Genomic DNA, 14,398 nt, shown 5'->3' with positions numbered 1-14,398 from the left:
TTGTTTTAGTGATAAATTGCTCTCCCATCAGAGTTTACATGGACGCCCAGTTTCTCAGCTGGAAAAGGACATACGAGCGGACCTTGGCTTTAGGGCCGTCCCCATAACAGAGGAACAGCGACATCAGTTCAGCCCTGGTCCCCGCACTACAATGTTCCGCATTCCAGAGTTCAAATGGTCACCCATGCACCAGAGACTGCTCACTGACCTGCTATTTGCTCTGGAGAGTGATGTCCATGCCTGGAGAAGGTGTGTTAAGTGTATTATGTGAACTGAAGTAATTGTAGAGGGACTTTAAACATGATCAAAGGGGTAATCCTGTAATTTTTTGGAGGGGAGTTTCTGTGTAGCGATTGCTGCTCAGATAAGAATGGCTCAGACTAAATACTGTACAGTATATGCAAATTGTCCCCCCCGCCCCCAAAAAAAAAAAACTGTTATGACGATAACCTTGTTCCCATGTCTCTCTGCAGCCACTGCACCAAATCTGTCATGGACTTTGTTAATAGCAATGAAAACATCATTTTTGTCCACAATACCATCCATCTCATCTCCCAAATGGTAGACAACATAATCATCGCCTGTGGAGGGATTTTGCCCCTTCTTTCTGCGGCCACCTCTCCCTCTGTAAGTGCATCTGTGTCCCACTCAAGGGAAAGGAAATATTGCCATCTAGTGGATCTTAAGTGCAACCACTTTGCTCTATATTTGTCTTGCGTTTACAGCAATAACATATGCATGTGCATGCAGTGGTACTTTTTCAATCCAAAATGTGTTTTTTATTCAGATCACACATAGTGACATATGTAAAATGTTTGGGACTTTGAATTTAAAAGTGTAATGCAAGTTATACTTTCAGCTCAAAAATGACTTTTCCACCACTGAGCAACAGCCCAGTCTTTTTCTCTTAAACTCAAACAAGCCTCTTCATTGGTTGTAGTTGTCTCTGGGTCAGGAGTAGTTTAATCATATCCTGAGGTCTCTCTGTGCTTTGGCTTTTGAAGAGCTGACATTAGTTCAAGTCCTTGTCTCTGGAATCTGCCCCAAACTTATAAATCAACATGTTTTCCAATTTACTCAAAGCTGCCCTTATCACTGTTGCTGGTACATCTTTTTCAACCAATCTTTTTTTCCTTCTGCTATACTTTCCATTAATATGTCTGGATATAACACTTTGGGAGCAGTCAACTTCTTTAGCAATGAATTTCTGTTGCTTACCCTCGTAAAGGGTGAACAACTGTCAAGTCAGCTTCTCCATTATGGTATATGCCACTTCATTTTTTATTTTATTAAAGATGTCTCTTTTTCTGTTTCGGCTAAGTTACAGATTTTCTGAAAAACTAAATTTGGGGGTTTTATCAGCTGTCATAATGATCAAAATTAATTTAAAAACAAAAAAACATTTAATTTATATTAGTCTTTGTATAATTAGCCTATGCAATAAATAAGTTTCACTTTTTGAATTACTGAATTAAAGTTTTGATGACAATCTATTGAAATTCACCACTGTGTCTGCAGATAGTTGTTCTGTGATCATCTTGTGATCATCCTGATTTGGAATTCATTGTAAATACTCTTGTTCACTTCAATAACTTTGACCTTTCAAGTACCTTGTCATTTTTGTTTTACTTGCATTCCCATTTCATAAATGGCAAAGAGACATTTTATGGCTAAATGGATTTTAATAATATTTCTTTCTTTATCTTTTTTGGCACTCAACTAGACTGTCAAGGTCAGTACTTATGCCATTTAAAATACTTTCTTTTAATGTTACAACCTAATGATATATTTTTTAGAAAAGGATCTTAAAATTCCTACTGGTTTGTCTTATTTGGAATATTATGTCCGGTTTGTCAGAGAGCCCATATATCACCATAACCATGGTAATGAACTATGTAGTTCCTAATTTGCCATGGCATGCATTGACAAGCCACTCTATTTCAGTACTAAATATTTTCATACTTACTGCCTTCCTTTTGTTAAAGACTATTGGTTCAATTGAAAACTTGTCAACTAAATGTTTTACACTTAATTCTCTTGTTTAATCATTCAAGACTGAGTTGGAGAACATTGAGGCGACGCAGGGCATGTCCTCAGAAACCGCCATCACTTTCTTGTCTCGTCTCATGGTTATGGTGGACGTTTTGGTGTTTTCGAGCTCCTTGAACTTCAGCGAGATCGAGGCTGAGAAGAACATGTCCTCTGGTGGTTTGATGCGCCAGTGCCTCCGACTGGGTAGGTTCTGTTTGCCTGAGATGGTTTCCTGCTGACTGAATGTCAGTGCAAAGGAGGGGATGGAAAATTACAGTGTCATTAATTCATGCATGTACAACAGAAATTGTATTGAGTTTGAAGATACAATAGTGTTCGCTTCACATAATATTAATTCCTCTAATCCCTTCAAATCCCCTGTTTGATCAGCAGAGCTAATTAATTTAAGGATCCTTTGGTAATTGTGTAGTAAATGCAGAGGATTTCTTTGCAGTTTTTATTTTTAAATTCCCAGAGAGCAGAGAGATTGATCTGCAGTGCAGTCATGTTCTCTTCACAAATGCCTTTTGTGTTTCTGTTAGATGTGGGAATCTGAGGTTTCCTCTGCCTTTCTGTATATCTTGTTTTTCAGTGAATGTAATCAAGCAATAGTGAATTGTACTCAAACAAAAATAAATAATTGCTACATTCGAAATTAAATCATTCTCGAGTCAGCTGTTTTTTGTCTGTATAAAGTCTCATCTCTATCCCTGTGTTTGTGCCTGTGGGTTTGTGTATTTGTGAGTTCGCATTTGGTTGATTGTTGCGGTCCCCAACTTGCAGTTTAGGGGACGGCAAATAGCCTTCAGACTTCAGTGTCCTTTTTCCAAACATACAATTTCTCATCACTGCTTTAGTGTGAAATCAGTCTGGCTGCTGATTTTCCTCCTGCTCCCCTTCCCGTCAGCCTGGAACAAATAGTCATCAGAGATAACTGATTAGGTTTAAAGAGGTCATGCATGTTATCAACATTTAATTTTTATTTGATTCTGAAATAGGACCCTGCTTGTGTGCTTGGTGTGTTTTTTGTGTACAGTCTGCTGTGTGGCTGTAAGGAACTGTCTGGAGTTTAGACAGAGGCACAACAACAGGACTCAGGAAATCTTGCAGAATGCTGTGACCTGCAAGGTATGATATAATAAAAATGTTCATTGCAAATCTAAATTCTGTTACTTCAGCTAGTTAAACATTTCATGATCATTTTCAAAATTTACCATGAGGTTTTTGTTTTTAGTTCTTGCACATCCACCTTTTTATGATTCCAAAGAAAACTTTTTTTTTAATTTTAATAATTTCAAATCGAGTGATGATGAATTTCTTTTTTAGACATCTGGGGAGACTGTCCCTACTAACCTGTCTCCAATCAAAGATCCTGATCGGCTGCTGCAGGATGTGGACATCAACAGACTGCGAGCTGTTGTGTTTCGTGATGTGGTGAGCCTGATCAAACTATCACAATGGAGTTCAAAGTCAGTCCTCAAGAGCCAACATCCTGCGTGTTTTAGTTCAACCCACCTAAATCAGATAAATGGGTTATTAGCAGGCACTTGAAAAGGTCTGGTACTATGTTTAAGAAACCACATCTTACACATAGATGACACTGGCCCTTGAGGATTGAAGGTGGACTTCTTTGGTTTGACCCTTTTCAGACAACACCAAATGTTTGTCACAATTTAGGGTAATTAATTATGTAGACAATATGAGACAAACATCTGCTGCTGGCCAAAAACCAAACAAAAAAAAACCCTGTAAAAAAGCTGCTAAATTTGTTGCTGCTTGCTTCTTCTAAAAAAAAAGTGTGTTCTGAAGAGTTGCCTTTTGTGGCAAAGTTTATGACGAAGCAACATAGCAACTGCTTTTCTCACTCATTCATGGCTGAAATAAACCACAGTCACTTCTTGGTGTGAAGAAAATAGCTTTTATTAAATAGCTTACACCTTTTATGCTTTCCCTGACTTCACTTACTGACACCAAAACCAGTGGTCCACCATACTGCATCTTTTAGATGTTTCCCTACCGCTACACATCTGGCTTAAATGAATGGGTGATTAACAGGGTTCTGCAGCAGTTGAAGGAATGCCAAGGATGTAATGTAATCATTTGAATCAAATTTGCTTCAGTGGGGAAACTGCTGAAACATGCAGTAGAGTGAGCCCTGAGGACCTGGGTTGGGGACCAGTCAAAGTTAATGAAGCACAATATTGTCTGGTTTCTGTCACTAACTGATTTCTTGGTAAATACTTTCACATTGTGGCAAACTTGAGTTTTAAGTGCAATAAGTCTTACTTACTGGAAAACAATAGGCATATTTTGTTAGTATGTTGAATAACTATTCTGCAAAGATGGATGTTTTTAGTTAAACCTATTTTTGGAAAGTTGTGGCATTGTATTTTTATGTACTTTTGTGTTTGTAAGAAAACCCAGCCATCTGAATAGAAAGCTACATAACTATTGTGATGTCTTCCCACAGGATGACAGTAAACAAGCCCAGTTCTTGGCTTTGGCTGTTGTGTACTTCATCTCTGTCCTCATGGTTTCCAAATACCGCGACATCCTTGAGCCTCAGTGTGAGTCTGGGAAGATGAGCTGTCAGTTAGGCCGCAGCGTACGCCAGGAGATCAACTCACCGACCAGCAAAGGTACTACTCCCCTTTATTTTGTTTTATCCATTCTTCTGCTCATCTAATCTTAATTTGAAGAGACTGTGCCTGATTAACAAAATGCTAAGTATCCAGAGTGTTTTCTCTTGTTCTGTTGCCAGCTGTAGGAGCTGAGTGCTCATTCACTATAACAACAGGTATATCCCTGCCTGTGTTCCACCAGCTCAATATGATTTATTCATGAGTTCTGCTAATTGCACTGCACACAATTCAGTGTGGAAGCAAATAGACTTGTTCTGAAGTCTGAAGTTAGAAACTTGAATAGGCATCAACATCCACTCTAAAATAAAAGGTAGAAAGTGCCTGGCATCATAAATCATACATTAAGTCACATGAAAGGAAATCATTGGCTGCCCTCAAAGGTTTAACACAATGTCTGCAGCAGTGGAAATTGGTTTTGTGAAATGTACGAGTGAACATACCTTATCAACTTTCATTGAGATAAAAGGTGAAGTGAATAAAATAAAATAGAAGTAGGGGAGAGCGGCCAAAGGGAATATGTAAGTGTAATTTAAAGAGCTGAGACCACGCAAAGAAGATAAGCTGTGAGAAGTTAAGAGATGAAAAAGCAGTGGGTTTTTGGGGCAGTGGAGCCAGGCTTGCTATTTTCAGCCCCATCTGTCAGTGCCCATTAGGCAAGCAATCCACCAGAGGAGAATGGGATCATAGAGGTTGCTGGGAGGAGAAAGGCACACTGCCGCCTTCATAAATTTCTCCAGAAAATAGGGGAATTTTCCAGACGGCATGTGGCAGACGATTGTCTGATGGACCAGGAAGCTAGTCGACTTGCAGGCTAAATCAGGCCCTGCTGACCGCGTTAGGGGGCATGTGATGAATATTAATATATTTGCCCTTGCATTTTAGCAACCACTGAGTCGGGATAAACTACAATCAAAACGACAAGGAGCTTCTGGAACTCTTCAAAAATAATTGGAGAACTAGATAAACTTTCTTAGCTTTACCTTATGTTCTTTTTGTTGCAATATGTAGTAAGATGTTATCTGCCGGCTCCCCATGCTAATAATAAAAAATAAGAAGAAGAAGAAGAAAAAAGGAGAAAAAAAGTCAAGCTAATCTCACTGGAAAATCAGAGCCTCTGGAAAGGGATCTTAGAGGCTCCCTCGGCATGTGGCTTATTCTACATATGCAATATTTGCTCTTTGGCTTTGAATATAAAGCTATCTCTCGTATGCATTCTTTCTGTTAATAATTTAGATGGTACTGAATTCATCTTTTTCCATTTTATTAAACAAACACAGTGCCTTGCAAAAGTATGACTGTCGGTTGATCTTTTCCACATTGCAACCACAGACTACAATGCGTTTTATTAGGAGTTTAGAATGCAGACCAACACAAAGTTATTATGTGGTTATGAATTCGATGATAAGGATATGAAAGCTGTGATATGCATTTGTATCCAACCACTACCATTCACTGCTGTAACAGTAGGAGGGCTTTTTTTGTATGTTTCAACTCACTATGCTCATCTAAACACTGCCATTTGAGTCCTTCGCAAAATAGCTCAAGCTCAGTGATATTGAATAGAGGGCATCTGTAGACTACTGATAAACAATATGGACCAAAATCTTTATAATGATGTTTTATGGCATTTATTACAATACTCATCATAGTGACAGTAAAAAGTATTTGCTACAGTATTTTTAGCAATACATTTGCCATTGTATTCACACCTATAAACACAAATACTGGTTCAAAAATGATCAAATTATCTTTATCAAATGGGTTGCTTTGGTACGTCAGTTACACATAGTAATGCATTTTACGGCTAAACCGCATTTAATCATATTTTTGAATGTTTTTATATTTAGGGAGGGTCTCATAGAACCAAAGGCAGTAACATTAATAAGGAACTAGGTTTTGGCCAGATGTGGAGGTTTGCAGTTCTCATTAGTTAAATTTTACTATTATCATGATAAGTCCTAATTATTAAGACATTGCTTTTTATCTTTTTTTTTTCACAGAAACACAAAAGAGCACAAAAATCATTCATCAATACGGTAAACATGAATTAAGATTAAAATTTTGCCACAGATTCAAATTTGAATTTAAATCTTGATCTCATCTGGACCCTTCTAACATTATAAATATGTTTAATTTATAGCAGTCCAGGTAAATATCTGCTCATTCTACTGATTGGTTGATGCAGATGGTTGCATTTAGGGTATCAGGTTAAAGGGCCCAAATTCACAACACAATGCACATCAACCCAGTACTATTTAATTTAGAAATAAAATGAATTTCAGAAAATCAAACCTTAAAAGAAAGCATTGAAATTTGTTGTTGTAATGTTTCAACATCTGTAAAAAAAAAGTTCAACAGGCAGCAATACTTTTGCAATACACTTCTTGTTACCATAAGATTGTAGACTGTATGCATCAATGGCACATTTTTTGGCTGTCACTTATTTTATGTATACATGTCAGTGCTGAAACTCCCTAATTTGTGTCTTTCTTCTACAGAAACACCACTTTCATTCACAAGCAGTAAGGAGATTTTTTTGCCATCTGAAGACCTTCACATAGAAACCTCCTTACCCCACACAGACTCTGGGATTGGGGATGAGCAGGTAGCCAGCATCCTTAATGGGTCTGGCCTGGATCATAAAGTGGGAGGAGTTAGTGCTGTGAATGCGCTCATTTCCACACTTTCCTCTGAGTTGAAGAAGTCCCAGGAGATTTTGTCTGAACCCTCTAATGTCGAAGTGCTCAAATCGTCCTCCTCCGTCATCAGCATTAGTCAGTCCAAGAAGGGCATTAATGTCAAGGAGATTTTGAAGAGCTTGGTTGCCGCCCCGATGGAGGGTGTGGAGGCTGGACTTGAGCCAGTGTCCTTCCCAGACTGTGCTGCAAAGGCCCAGGCTGTGCTGCCAGTGCAATTTCAGTCCTTTGACAGGTGAGATGTTGAGTTGGCTACTAATATGCAACTACCTGAAAATGACAGCCAAATTATTGCAAATGTATCTTATTTTATTTATTGATTTCAGAGTAAGAAGGTCACAACCTGGATTTTTTGAGAGTAGGCATTAAATATCATGCATATTCTCCCACTCATCACTCTGTTTTGGAACTCTGATCTAATACTTTGGATTTCATATTTAAATTCAAGCATTGTTTTCCACCCATTGTTTTGCACCAGTTATTAGTTACTTGAAAACTTTTTTTCTTCTTTTTTTGGGGTGAAAATTGTCATGTTTATGTAACGGTTTTACTTGTGTATGCTTAGAATTCACTTTAAAAGAAAAGGGTTTTAGTGGCCTTTATTCATTTGTAACTGGACAGGAGAAAGGGCAGAGGAAAAAATGGGAAAACATACATTGAGAATTGTAACCTCTTCTCAACCTGTGGTGCCCCAAATTTGATCATGGTTTTGAGGTCTAAACTGATCTTTGACTAAGATGGAAGAAAAATTCTAGAATTTGGTATAAATATAGGCCTGTCGCGATAAACGATAAATCAATTAATGATATGATAAATTAAAACTATCGACGTCATTTTAATTATCGGCATTATCGTCTCTTCCGGCCCTTTTCTCGTTCTGTTAATGACACTGAATGAAAAAAGGCTCAACTCCGGTGCTCTCCACTGACTCCTCCCTTCCTCCTTTACCTTAGTGTAAAGCCCAGCGCACACTACACGATCTTAGAGCTGTCGGCCGATGCCCATTTTCAAAACCTGACAGACCACACATTAGCCGACAGAAATCCAAGATATAACGGTTCGATCGGGTTCGTTCCTGCAGTGTGGTGTCCAACAATGGGCACAAAATAATGGCTACAAGTCCAGTTAACTAATTTTAAAACCAGGTATTAATCAATGCTTTACTACAATCTACCTGCAATGCATGTTGCTAGTGTCAGTCCTGACTGAATGAAAATCATTATAACCTATTTATGTCACGTTACCGAACAGCTGAAAAGTTACCGGGTTTATCAACTGCGATAGCAATTTCGCTCCAACTCCTCCCCTTGTCATTTCTATATTCTTTGCATTCTGAATAAACATTAATGTTGTTTCCACATATCATCTCCAATATCCACTGGACTTCGGGTTGCGCCGTGTCAGCTGTTTGGGATTCCCCTCAATTTCCCCTCAGAAAGCACGGAGGAGAATCCGCGCTTTCTGATTGGCTACATGTCACATTCAACAACGGGGAAAACACCTGATTTGGATCGGAGCGGCCAACGCGATCTACCGTAACACACCACACAATTTTAGAACGACCAGCGTCCTAAGATTGTTATAAGGGGAAAAATAGGAGCAAAAAATCATGTAGTGTGAACTATTGCATGAGGTAGTCGGATATGCCCATCTTCTCTATTTAAATCTAATGATTAATGAAGGGCAACATAGTATACAGACTTCATAATCTACACTCTTTTGGTTGAATGCAGTATTTATTTCCACTTTAGCTGTATGTTTAGTTTTTATTCAATTACATTTTTTTATTAATGGAGACTGAGAATCCATTTTATTTTTGTTTTTGGTTGTTTTGTTTATTTTGTTTATCAGTTCCAGTGTTAAGTTTTCTTTTGAAAATAAAGTGTATCTATCTTTGGCAAGAAATCGTATGCATTATTACGTCATTTCCATTAAATCAGTGTAAAAAGGTCTTCAAACAATATTATCGTTTATCGCAATAATTTTTGAGACAATTAATCGTTCAGCAAAATTTGTTATCGTGACAGGCCTATATAGATATGTTTAAAACTATGGCGTCTAACTCTGGTCTGCACCAATAAGGGCCCTGCATCATGTTTTAGATGTGCCCCTGCTCCTGTACTGCTGTATCAAATGACTGAATTACCTTTTCAGCATATCATCAAGTTCTATAGAGGACTGATGATGAGCTATTTCTGAGTAAGTTTTTTGAACCGGGGGGAGGGGACAACAAAAAAACATGCAGGACTAATTGGAAACCACTGGTTTAAAGTATAAGCATCATGCTTTTCATTAGTTAGTGACAATCTAGGAAGCATGAAAATCAAAAGAGATTTGTGGTTGTTGATGAACCTGGATGCATGTGGTCTCTCAAGTAACCGTAAAATTGTTATCTTAATCCATCAGGATTATCTCAGGTATGCAGGATGGCAGTAATGGTTTCCAAGATGACTGGAGCACATTATTTATTTCAAGCCCACTTGTTTTGTGCTCTTTCTCTTCACCAGGAATTTTTTTGTGTTTGAAATGGTCTCTCAAGCACTGTCGTGGTGTTTTAGTTTATTTACATTCCTGGATTAGATTGAACCGCACAGTAATCTGTCTGGATCTGACTGTTTACAAACCTGCTGCTGCAGGGATTTCAAGCTTGAGCTCCCCCTGATCCCAGATTCCTTCTGGCTGTTTTTTTAGCTGCTTTTGCACAAATGTTCTATTTCTGCCACTGATTTAACATTGTTTATGACAAATTCAGCAAATACACACCCTTGAAGGGTGAGCAAAACACGTTATGAAATGAGAGCAACAATGGACACTTCTTTGTCCCTAATGTATTCTGTTGTTGAGCTTGGGCTAGGTGATCCTGATGAATGGAGGGGGAAACATGGAGGAGTATGTGGAGAAAGGACAGCTGACAGGACAGGGGTCTCCTGGGTGTTGATGACAGATTGAACAGAAGCGGCCACAGAACACGCCATGGCCGGCCATCGTCCTCACAGCTCACATCCATAATGGAAGCTGGCAGCCTCAAATTAGTCACCGCAGCAAAGTGTATTATTTTTGAAATGCTTTCACACAAAACCTCCTGACCACATTTACAACTTTGTCTAATGCTTCTCATGTCACTCCCCCCCCTCCTGGTTCTATTTGCTGTGTCTAATTGTGTGCCACCTGCCAGTGAAATGAGCTGCCAACCATGGAAAGGTCTTTCATTTGTCTGTCAGGGAAAAAGTAGATTGAGAGTGACAATATCAAAAAAAGAGGAAAAAAAAATGCCTTGGAGTGGAGTGCAAGGGGGGCGTCTGTCATATAGAGAACACGTTTAAACAGCAGAGCAACCAGACTTCCACTTGACCTGCAAGAAATACAGTAAAGACATACCTCAATAATCCTCCTTTTCCTTCCTTTTGTCTCCCAACCTTCCAGATTAGATTTTATATTGGTCCTTTAATAACGCATGAGAATATATATATTTTTCTTTGTGTGCGAGTGAAATGTTGTGCCTTGGATTCATGCCCTTTGCACATGTTCTCATTTCAAATTTAATTTGTTGTTTTTATGTGACAGACCAACACAAAGTAGTGCATTATTGAAGTAAAAGAAAAGAAAGATGTTTTTTGTTTCTGGAGAAAAGTATCCCCACAGCATAATGATACCTCCTCTTTGCTCCTCTGTGGGGATGATGACATTTTTTTTTGTTCATAACAGTCCAAAAGTCCATTCTGGCCTCATCTCAGAGAATCTTCCACATCTTTTTTCATGGCCCATATGGCACTTCTGACAGACTTTTAAACTGGACTTCTTAGGGCTTCTTTCTATCTTTCAAAAATGTCATTTTTATTTTCTTTCCCCTCCTCCATAGTGACCAGATTCGTGGAGGGCATGACTAATAGTTGAACAGATTCTCCCTCCTCTGTATTTTCTCCAGAATTACCATAAGCCTTTTGGCTGCTTCTCTCATTAATGTTTTGCAGCCTGTCAGTTTAGTTGGATGACTGGTAGATTTGCAGTAGTGCCTGGAATTGTTTTTTGGATGCAGCTAGTTCTCCATAATGTTCAAAGCTTTGGATATTGTTGGATAATCTAGCCTTGTTTAAAACCTCTCCACAACTTTATCACTGACCTGTTTTGTATGGTTCTTAAACTTCATTATACTATTTAACTTTTGTCACGTTTGGTTTTGTATTCCTGTCCAATGTTGTTTGGTCATTCTTTATCTGACTATGGTTTCCCTTTGTGCAACTATCACTGAATTATTTTAATATTTTTACCTCAGTTAGTTCCCTACTTATTGGTACTAATTGAACTCATATGGACCCAGTATGGGTCCCTCCTTTTATTTCCTTACAGATTTTCTTTATGTCCTTCCTATGTTTTGTTGGGCATCTTTTTCATTGCTAAGTTTCTATTTAAATTAAATGTTCACTGAGATTGACCCTCCTGGTCTGTTGTCTGCACTTGGCTCTCCGCAATCAGTCGATGCTTGTCCGTCCGTAACAAAGTGTAAAATAGTTTGCTAGATGTGAATACTTTTGTAAGGCACTGTAAGCACAGTGCTTTATATTTTCTCAATGTTTCTTAATAAAGCCCTTTAGATTAGAATCTTCTCTGGGATTTATAAAGGAAATATTTCTTTGGTTACACTTTCAGTTGCCATGGACTTCATTAATATTCACTCTGAGATTAATCCTTGCTTTATTCTCTGCAACTCAATTAAGACAATCCTATTAATAAAATATGTACTAGATAATCTATACATGATTCATGAGCACTAGACTTATGAATTATTCATGAAAAGAGGTCTATGTTTTAGCAACATCCTGCTGATCTAATCCAACATCTCGGCCAGGCAGAAAGAGATGCTTGCTTCTCCGATGACTTTGGGAAGCAAAAATAAATTCACACATGGTTTCTGCAATTAATAACATGCTGGTGTTGGTCTGAAATCTGTCAATTTAACAGAGTATAACTGTAGATAGCTGTACAAAATAAATAACACTTGTCATCAGTGTTCTTCAGAGCGCAGCCTTATCTCTGATGGTATAAATATTTTAGTAAGCTCTCAAGCACTTCTTGAATATTTCTTCTTTATTATTCTGTGGATTTTGATCCAAGTTTCAAATAATTTGCTTTACTGCTGTTGTCTGTGTAAGATACATATTTGGCTGTCCACTGGGCAGCCAAATATGTTAATGGTATATACAGTTTTTGTAGCTCATCTACAAAAAAAAAATACTTTGATAAATAAAATATCAATGTTTTAACAAACTTGGACAAAATTTGCGGTGTAGTAGAGGAGAATATGGGCAAGTGGTAATAAACCACCCAAAAATGGTTTGCTTCAAGCTCAGCGTGCTTCTTGCTCGTGATCCGGGGGATGGAGTGTGGATATAAAACAGCCACAAAAGACGACAAAAGTGTGTGTTGTTTTGCAGACGGAGGATATCTGGGGATTTGCTTCAGATGACAACAGGCTTAGCTTGTGACAGTGCAAAGGCCTGGCCTTTGTCACCCAGAGTAACTGCAGGATATTGAACGAGACATTATCTGGCACCTTCACAAACTCAAAGGCCAACTGCAGACCCGATAAGGACAAGCTTCTCTTCACTGTCAGGGAGCTGCAGCAGACCCAAAGTCACTACCCTTTTTTTTAAGTCCTTGGCAAGAAAAAGACTGCATGCGAACAGTACTTTGAGTTACTAGGCTGCCTGTTTTCTTTTGAAAGGTCATGTGCAGGTTTTATTTTGATCTTCCATATGCTTTCTGTCACTTTTTTTTATTTATAAATGACCTGTCCTTTTCCATTTTTAGCAGTATATAATGTATAGTGTAGTACCTTCTATATATAGAAAGGAAACCATAATTAATTTCCTTAGTGTTTTTGTGTATTAAATAAAAAAAACAAAAAACTTTTGCCCCTCACAAGTTCTAACTGTGTAGATAATTGAGGTAGAGATAATTTAATTTTCTAGGACTTTAACTGTGAGAGCTAAAAATAAACTAATTTAATTTACAAGTAAGATTAATTATTTTTATTTTTAGAGCAAAGATTTATGCGCAGGGTAAAATACACCACCTCTGTGAAGCAACTCATTTGGTAAATACCTTATTTATTTATAGCAGCCTTCACACTTATTAGTCCATCTGGGAAATGTGTGTAAAAGTCTGGAAATAATTTATATTTTAATTCAGAAGCATACACCATTCAATCTCACCATTTTTTTCATTTTTGAAAATACACACAAAAAGTGTTTGGTATTTTAAGGGACAACAGTGAGAGCAAATTCAAATTTATAGTGAGAATTTGCTGAGATTGATCACAAAACCACAAACCTTATTTTATAGAGCTTTTAGTTGGGAACGTTTCAAGTTTAACATGTTAAAGATCAAAACGCATCTTCACTACTTATTTTTCTTTTTGTTTTGTTTTTTCCATTTTATTTACTTTCCTTGGATCCATAGTCTTGGAATTTAATTTTTTTTGTTTTTGTTTTTTGTTACTGTTGTCAGTGAAACAAAATATATTTAATTCTAAATCTAACAACATACAATGAAACTACAAAAAATATGCACGTGCATTTAGGCTTTCCCTTTTTGGGGGGGGAAAAAAACGCTCCTATCCACATTCCTGTTAGTAATATTCTCACAGTTGCTCTTTTGGAGTTATTTGAATGTTTTTCTTTCTTCTTTTTTTCTTTTTTTGCTGTCAGAGGGACGCTGGTAGCAAAAAGCAGATGTAGAGGAACGAGAGTAGCTCAAAAGCAGATCTTTACATGCATTTACTTATGTCTCTTGTGTATAAGCAAGTGTATTTTTTTAAATGCTATGGGTTAAAAGATGCGGTTACAAGTCAGGATGTTTACTTTTCACATGCCCTGCCTAATGAGTGGGCATGCTTAGGCTGTCTGACTCGAAAAGCAGTAAGGCATGAAAAACAAAACTACTTTCTTCTGTTTCTTACATCACCTAGACATAATAATTTATTTATTTCTATTTCATGTAAAATATTCCCTTTTTTGGAACAAAAGTTAA

At 37.7% G+C, this 14,398-nt stretch overlaps 1 protein-coding gene across 9 annotated transcripts in view; it reads left to right on the top strand.

Moving 5' to 3' along the window:
- The window catches only part of nbeab (neurobeachin b), a 219,835-nt gene that overhangs the window by 95,247 nt on the left and 110,190 nt on the right, over window positions 1-14,398 (top strand). For 6 of the 9 annotated variants that reach the window (XM_032590851.1, XM_032590856.1, XM_032590855.1 and 3 more), the window contains exons 23-30: window positions 32-249; window positions 474-627; window positions 1,724-1,732; window positions 2,055-2,235; window positions 3,068-3,159; window positions 3,358-3,465; window positions 4,502-4,670; window positions 7,172-7,604. In XM_032590851.1, the coding sequence (XP_032446742.1) occupies window positions 32-249; window positions 474-627; window positions 1,724-1,732; window positions 2,055-2,235; window positions 3,068-3,159; window positions 3,358-3,465; window positions 4,502-4,670; window positions 7,172-7,604 (1,364 nt within the window). The remainder of the gene's footprint in view (window positions 1-31; window positions 250-473; window positions 628-1,723; window positions 1,733-2,054; window positions 2,236-3,067; window positions 3,160-3,357; window positions 3,466-4,501; window positions 4,671-7,171; window positions 7,605-14,398) is intronic. The other 3 variants (XM_032590852.1, XM_032590860.1, XM_032590859.1) reach the window with 1 other exon arrangement.

Source organism: Xiphophorus hellerii, chromosome 18, assembly GCF_003331165.1.
Source record: "Xiphophorus hellerii strain 12219 chromosome 18, Xiphophorus_hellerii-4.1, whole genome shotgun sequence".
Lineage (NCBI taxonomy): Eukaryota > Metazoa > Chordata > Actinopteri > Cyprinodontiformes > Poeciliidae > Xiphophorus > Xiphophorus hellerii.
The sequence above is the reverse complement of the archived record's forward strand: the minus strand, read 5'-3'. Positions and strand labels throughout refer to the sequence as shown.